Raw genomic sequence first — 8,423 nt, 5'->3', positions numbered from 1 at the left:
TACAAAGGACTTTATTTTTCTTTCTGATGTAATAGAGAAGAAATTTTAGAAGCTTCCCCTCCTATGGCTCTCCTCAACCGCCATTAGAGCTCGCTCAAGGTGAGCTTGTCTTCTTCATCTTCCTTACTATTTTGTCATGGTATGAGAGCTTGGCTCTTGATCCTAAATTCAATTAGTCGTTTCTCCTTTCTATTCGAGCGTAGTCTCTCGACACTCTGTCTACCTGTGCGAACATCGAATTTCCTTTCGATTCTTCAAATCGATCCTCGATAATCATGGTTGACAATGAGAACACGACGGATTCCACGAATCTGGCTCTAGATTCGACCAGTCCGCTGTACATGCATCCCTCTGAGAGTGCTGGCTCTATGCTTGTACCGGCGATTTTTGACGGATCAGTATATAGATCGTGGAGAAGAGGAGTTCTAAGAGCTCTCTCAATGAAGAATAAAGTAGGATTCATAAACGGAAAGTGCAGAAAGCCAGAACCTCAGGATCCTAAGTACGATCAATGGGAACGCTGCGACGATATGGTCACATCGTGGATCCTAAATTCTATTTCGAAGGATTTGGCGGATAGTCTACAGTATGTTAATGATGCTCAGGAACTTTGGAAAGAGCTTGAAGACAGATACGACCAGACAAATGAGGCGAAATTGTATCAATTGCAAAGGGAGATAAATGAATTGAGTCAAGGAACCCTAGATATCACTGGGTACTATACTAAGATGAAGAAACTTTGGGAAGAACTGAACACACTAAATGCACATGCTTAGTGCAAATGCAATTGCACATGTGGTGTTAAAGCGAACATGCAGAAAGCAGAGCAGGATAGAAGGCTGATTCAATTTCTAATGGGGCTAAACAAAGTCTATATTGTGGTTAGGCGGAGCATTTTAATGATGAATCCGTTGCCCTCACCTGCACAAGCTTTTTCAATTCTCATCCAAGAGGAGAAACAAAGAGAGGTCAAACCAAACAATCAATTGGTGATGGAATCCACTGCCCTGAGTATGGCTGTCCAACGGGACGGGACAGGACGAAATTAACGGGACGGGACGGGACGGGACGACATTTAAGCGGGACGGTGGCGGGACGGGACGAAACGGGACGGGACAAACGGGACGAAACGGTCGTCCCATCCCGTCCCGCTAACAAACGGGACGGGACGGGGCGGAAAGGGACGGGACGGGACGGGTTCGTGGGCCTTAAGTGTATTTTTTTTTAATAAAAAAAACGTCTAGTTTTTTGAAAATTACTATGTTTTTAAAGTTTGCAACGACTAGATTTTTGACTTATTTAATAAACTTAAATGTTACTATGTTAAAACGAAAATTAGAAAACTAAGTAAAGAATTTTAAAATATTAAAACAAAAGACTTGTAATGAAATATTCTAGTAAATATAAATTCATAATAGAGTTATAATTTATTTAATATAATTTCAGAGTATTAACTATTAAGTAACTAAGACAATTCATAAAAATAATTCAACGCTTAGAGCCTTTTATTTTATTAATAGAACTTTCAAATCTCAAATACAAATATAATTCTTTTGAAAAGCACCTAATCTACGCAGCCACCTTCTAGGAAGAGTTCTGTTTGAACTAGGCCTCTTAGTAGCCAATTACAAATTATCATACTAATATTTGTAAGCTCCTATATAGCTTCTTTGTAACTTATCAATAATATCTCTCGGACATTCTACTGGAATTGGCAATGTTGATTGATGTTCCATGAGCTCCATGCCGTCATCGCTCCCAGTGGTAAGTATCTCATTGTATTCTTCTTCTTCTTCCCTAGTGGTTAATTTTTCAAAACCAAGATTTCTTCTTTCTGAATTAATCCAATCTCTGAATAATACGGAAATCTCTAGACTGTCCTCCGCTAATGAATGTCTATGATCTCCAATTTGAAATTTTGCCGCGCTAAAAGCACTCTCCGATGCTACTGATGATGCTTGAATAGCCAGGATATCTCGGGCCATAATTAAAAGTGTTGGAAAAGCCTTGTCACGCTCCCTCCACCATGACAAAAGTTGTTCCTTGCCTTCTTCGTCTTTAATATTTTCCAATCCTTGATTAAGATAAGAATCAAGTTCATCATCATTAGAGGAATCAAAACCTGGTATATCATCCATATCTTCCCATAAAACTTATGCTCCAAACTTAGAAGTAGAAGGAGCAGTTTCAGTACCAGTTGTATCCATAGATTTATATTTATCAAACATTGATCTAGCATAAGAATATATGCTAGCTTGACAGTTTTCGAGAGATGGTTGTTCATTTTCTTGAATTTCTAAATTCTCATAAATTTTACGAACAAGTCCCTTTGCACCTCTTAGTTTTAAAGATGGGTTAAGTAGAGTAGAAATTAAATAAACTTCGGGAATATGGAAAAAATACTTTTTAAATTTTAAAATCATTTCTTTAATGGTCGGTGCATAAGTTAGATTTTTTTTATACTTACCAAATACAACAGAAATTCCACAAATATACCATAATAATTGTGTAACAGTAGGATAATATATACCAGAAAATTATTTTGTAGCATAATAAAATTTTTCTAAAAATTTAGTAAGCTCTCTGATCTCATCCCAATCAGAATCAACAATTTGATCAACAGGGTAAGCATTATGCATATTAAATACCTTTTGGATAGGCACCCGATAATCATAAGCAACTGTAGGCATTTCATAAGTAGAATTCCACCTAGTACAAACATCTTTTGGAACTTTTCTAAATGGAAGGCCAGCACTAGCACATTGTTGAGCAAATTCACGAATTCTACTTTGTTTATGAGCACGAAAAATATAGCCACAAGCATGTTGTATTTTAGTACAAGCATAAGAAAATAAATTAAGACCATCTTTTACAACCAAGTTAAAAATATGGCATGTACATTTTCTTCTTCCTCATTTTCTTTATCCTCATTTTCTTCATCCTCAAAAAAAATATCATTGCCAAATTGTCTTTGTAAAGTTTCATGATCTAATTGTGTAACGACCCGACCGGTCGTTTTGAGCCCTAGCGCGCCATTCAGCAGTCTGAGGCTATGAGCAGCTTCATTTCAGGTATTGTGACTTGTACGTGTGGTCGGAATTGAATTTCGGGAAGTCCAGAGTGAATTTAGAAGGAGAATTCTTATTTTGGAATCTTAAAGTTGAAAGAATGAACTAGGATTGGAATTTTGAGTAAACGACCTCGGAATCGGGATCTGAAGGTTCCAGCAGGTTCGTATGATGATTTCGGACTTGGGCGTATGCCCGGTTCGGGTTTTGGATAACCCGGAAGCGTTTTGGCGCCTATTGTGGAAGTTAGCATTTTAGAAGAAATTTCATAAGTTTGGCTTGAAGAGAATTTCAGTGTTATCGATGTCTGTTTGGGATTCCGAGACTGTGAATAGCTCCGTATGGTGATTCTGGAGTTGGGGGCGCGATCGAAAGTGAATTCGGAGGTCCGTAGGTCATTTTGGAGCCATTTGGCTAAAGATAGAAATTTGAAGGTTTTTGAGAAGTTTGACCGGAAGTGGACTTTTTGATATCGGGGTCGGAATCCGATTCTGGAAGTTGGAGTAGGTCCGTAATGTCAAATATGACTTGTGTGCAAAATTTGAGGTCAATCGGGCATGATTTGATAGGTCTAAACATCAGATATAGATGTTTGAAGTTCTAAAGTTCATAAAGCTTGAATCGGGGTGTAATTCATGATTTTAGCGTTGTTTGATGTGATTTGAGGCCTCGAGCAAGTCCGTAACGTGTTTTGGGATTGGCTGGTAGGTTTGGTTGAGGTCCCGGGGGCCTCGGGTGGATTCCGGATGGTTACCGGATCGAGTCCGGAGTTTGAAGAAGGGGATGGGGCTGCTGCTTCTGGTATTTCCACTTCTGCGGATTTGGGACCGCAGAAGCGGCCCCGCAAAAGCGAAGAAGAAGCCGTAGAAGCGACTAGAGGTGGAGCAGCCCAGGACCGTAGAAGCGGCCCAAGATCCGCAAAAGCGGAACGCATATGCGGTGGGCCGTCCGCAGAAGAGGAAATTGGGCTGGAGCCCAGGACCGCAGAAGCGGCATTTTTGATCGCAAAAGCGGAACCGCATAGGCGGAAATAATTCCATAGAAGCGAAAATGACTGGGGCAGTGAGGTTTTTAAAATTCGGGGTTGGGTTCATTTCAACCCCATTTTTCTTCCATTGGAGTCGATGGGGAGCAGCTTTGAGGCGCCATTTTCGTCACTTGTTATGAGGTAAGTAATTTATGCTAGCTTTGAGTTAAATACAAGGTTTATACATGGATTTGAGCACGAAAATTGTAGAAAAACTTGGGGTTTGAGGGAAGACCTAGAAAATTAGTGTTCTTGAATTTTGACCACGATTTGGAGTATGGAAGTAAGGGAAAATCATATATTTGAGTTTGCGAGTTCATGGGTAAGCTTTATCTTCGAGAAATTTCGGATTTCGGGCACGTGGGCCCAAGCGCATTTTTGTCAACTTTTCGTTCGGGGTTAGGAATTGTTACAAATTGGGTTGTAAAGTTTAATTGAGCATATATTAATGGATTTGTATAATTATTGGCTAGTTTTGGAGCTTTGTGCGTTGGTGCAAGTCTTCGGAGGAATGTAGAATGCCGGTTATGAGTCTTCGGAGCGAGGTGAGTCTCCTTTCTAATCTTGTAAGAGGGAATTGTCCCCCTAGGTGAAATAATTGATTATGTGCTCCTATATGTGGGGGCTACGTACGCACGAGGTGACGAGAGTCCGTGCGTAGCTACTATTATGCTATTGTCTGGGTAGATAGGACCCAAAAGCATGTTATACTTGGATTAATGTTGAACCTATGGATAGCCTGAATTGCTTAAATAAAATTGAATTAGTAAGTAAATTTCTAGAAGGACTAAACTTCATTTCTTAAAGGTTGTTAAAGGAGAATTTGTATTATTTGGATAATTATTCCTCGATAAATTCTTAATTGGTTACTTGAGCATGTATTTTATGTGTATCTGCGTCGCATGCATGATTCGCGAGCAGGGTATGTGTTTATTTATGGAACGGGCCGAACGCCTCGGCAGATTTAAATAGATGCATCTATGGTTCGGGCCGTTCGACCTTCGGCAGTGCACAGTTTACATTCCTGTTGGATCGGGCCGTCGCCTCGGTGTGATTTGCGCATGTTATTTGTCGCTTGAGGACTTTTAAACGTGAAATTTACCCTTCGTTGCTTGATATAAACTGATAAGATAATAAAGAATAAACCTTGAAAGCCCTTGATTATTTATTAAAGGTGTTTTACCTGTTTTCTGGCTTCGCGAATTAAAACTACTATATAAATCCATGATTTTCCTCACATTTCTAGAATATTGTTATTGACCTCTAGTGAGTGTCGAAGTTGGCCATCTCGTCTCTACTTCTTCGAGATTAGGCGGGATACTCATTGAGTACACGTTGATTACGTACTCATACTACACTTCTGTGCATTTTTGTTGCACAGGTATATATACCTCTAGCAGCCTACTGGGCGTAGCAGCGCGGATGATTTTGGGACTAGGTGAGCTGCATTGTTCGAGGCGACCCGCAGCTAGTGTAGCTCCTTTCAGCTTATGGTATTTAATTCCTGTCCACTGTATTACGGATGGATATTGTATTTTATTTCCTTATCAGTAGATGCTCATGCACTTGTGACACCGGGTTCTGGGATGTTTTTTCAGAGATGTGTACTAATAGTTATTACTTAATTCGAATTGAAGTAGAAATTGTTTTTAATTATGAAAAATGGAAGGAAGAATCCTAGATTTTCAAAGGTATTAAAAGAGAATTTAATTGATAACTTAGTTGGCTTGCCTGACAGTAGCGTCCGGCGCCATCACGACCCGTAGTGGATTTTGGGTCGTGACAACATGGTATCAGAGCACTAGGTTCCCGTCGGTCTCACGAGTCATGAGCAAGTCTAGTAGAGTCTCGCGGATCGGTACGGAGACGTCTGTACTTATCCACGGGAGGCTACAGGGCTGTTAGGAGTACTTCCCTTCTTGATTTCCTTATCGTGCGGTTCAATTCCTTTGAGGCTTATGCCTCTGATTTCTTCCTACTTGATGAATATAATTTATTCATATATTTTTATATGTAAATATTAAATATTTTAAATAAAACATGAATATATATATATATATATATATATATATATATATATATATATATATATATATCATATTCTTCCATATTTTCTAACATACTTTGCAGGAGAAATAGCATATGAAAATCAAAGAAAAGAAGCAAAAAAAAAAAAAAAGTGGAAATTGAGTAGTCAACTGGGAATGAAGAAGCAAATGGACTAAAGCATCATAGTTGCGACGATAGCAATTGGGAATCATGAAGGAAATCACCATAGTTNTTATATGTAAATATTAAATATTTTAAATAAAACATGAATATATATATATATATATATATATATATATATATATATCATATTCTTCCATATTTTCTAACATACTTTGCAGGAGAAATAGCATATGAAAATCAAAGAAAAGAAGCAAAAAAAAGTGGAACTTGAGTAGTCAACTGGGAATGAAGAAGCAAATGGACTAAAGCACCATAGTTGCGACGATAGCAATTGGGNTCGGACGACGATGTTGATGATGACGAGGAGGTGCTTTATGATCAATATGGCAGGATCATCATAGTCCCTGAGGGTGATGGGTAAGAGTTATTTGTTATTTTTACGTTTATTGTTTTGTACTGTTTTTACTAAGATATTAATGTGTTTTTTTTTATTAAATTGCAGGTTCATCCCTAGTAATATTACTACAAGGATAATCACCAAAGCCACCAGAAAGCTTTATGATGGCCCTTATGTGACTTGGAGTGAATTCCCATTCTCGCGGAAGGAGCAAATTTTCAATCAATTTAAGGTATAAATGTTCTTTTAAGCAGTATAATTATTTATATTTATGATATTTCTATTTAATACTTAACTTTTGAAATACAGAGCAAGTTTGTATGGGAACACCGCTATAGCGCGGAAGTGGCTGCAAACTTTCATCTCAAAGCTCGCAAGCGGTTGTCGCATTGTTTCTCCAAAGCTAGAAAGTTGAACCAGAAGCCTGACTGGTTGCTTCAGAATTTATGGGAGGATTTGCAAAGGCAATGTCTTACCGCAAAGTTCTTAGAGAAGAGCGAAAAAGGAAAGAAAGCTCGTAAAGAAAGCTCGCGCATCTGAGAAGGGAGGATCCTTGCACACTGGAGGTGCGATCAGCCTAGGGACAATAAAAAGAAGAATGGTACGTAATTGCTTAATTTATTTTAATTTTCAAAGTATATCTATTCTGTTTATTAACTAAAATTTATGAGTTTTCAGGAAAAGAAGTTGGGGCGTCCGATGAACCAAGATGAGCTATTCAAGGAGACTCATATTGTAAAGAAGAAGAAAGAGACGGATCAAGAAAGGTGGGTCGAGGGCCGAGCCTCGACTGTACATGTAAGTTTTCACTTTTCATTAAGTATTTTGATTTACTTTTATATAAATTTTGAAATACTAATTCAATGTAATTTTTCTTATAGGGTCGCTTCACAGCTGAACTGCAGGAATTCATATGCAGTCAGCCACCTAATGAGTCGGGCGAGCCAATCCAACCTTCGGACGAGGATGCTGAAAGAATGTGGACGGAGGCTGCTGGCGGTCCAAAATGGGGGAAGGTATACGGGCTTCCTACTAAGAAATTCCATCGCTATAAGTGTGGAATGCAAGGAATAGGGACTTCCTCGCAAGCCGAGCTACTTGATGGGGATAGCCTCTCCGCTATGCGGGAGACTGTGACAAAGCTCACATCCGAGCTAGAAGCGGCCAAGGAAAGAGAAAAGCTTAGAGATGCTCAGTACATTGGCATGCAAGAGCAGATCAAATCTCTCCTAGCTTCTGGCTCTTTTCCGATTCCCCGGTCTCGTGAGTCATCGCCAGAGGCTCGCCTTCCCCGTGCTCATACCTCCCATCCTCCAAGTGCTCGTTCCTCCCGTCCTCCCCGTGATCGTTCTTCCCGTCCTCGACAAGTACACCCTTCTGGATGCCGTCTTGGTGATGAAAGTTCATCAGACGGTGATGATAATGATGTACAAAACAATCCTTGACTTTTATACACTTTGAACTAGACAAATACAATCGGTTTTCGAATGGGCTTGTAATAACAGTTAACTTAGTTTGGTTAGCTTAATGTATTAGTTCTATTGAACTTTATACTTTGTTGGTTTTAATGTTGTTGTTAATGTTGTTGTTGTGTTGTTGTTGTTATTGTTGTTGTTTATTGTTGTAGTTGTTGTTGTTGTTGGTATAAAATGCCTGTTTAGGAATTTTGGTATGCTGGCAGGTGGTGTAGCTGCCAAAACAGGCAGTTTCTGCCAAAATTATACCAAGAAAAGCGACCAACTTTGGTCGTATTTAAAAA

The 8,423-nt window shown here is 39.1% G+C and overlaps 1 protein-coding gene across 1 annotated transcript; it reads left to right on the top strand.

The window, feature by feature from the left end:
* Positions 276 to 776, top strand: LOC109233601. The gene has a single exon (XM_019399484.1). It carries the CDS (start codon positions 276 to 278, stop codon positions 774 to 776), a length of 501 nt encoding a protein of 166 aa, XP_019255029.1.

The sequence above is a fragment of the Nicotiana attenuata genome, chromosome 10, assembly GCF_001879085.1.
Source record: "Nicotiana attenuata strain UT chromosome 10, NIATTr2, whole genome shotgun sequence".
In the NCBI taxonomy this organism is placed as follows: domain Eukaryota; kingdom Viridiplantae; phylum Streptophyta; class Magnoliopsida; order Solanales; family Solanaceae; genus Nicotiana; species Nicotiana attenuata.
The sequence above is the reverse complement of the archived record's forward strand: the minus strand, read 5'-3'. Positions and strand labels throughout refer to the sequence as shown.

What these genes read in the sequence shown, in the direction of transcription:
- LOC109233601 (XM_019399484.1), top strand. Translation starts at nt 276, where the DNA reads ATGGTTGACAATGAGAACACGACGGATTCCACGAATCTGGCTCTAGAT.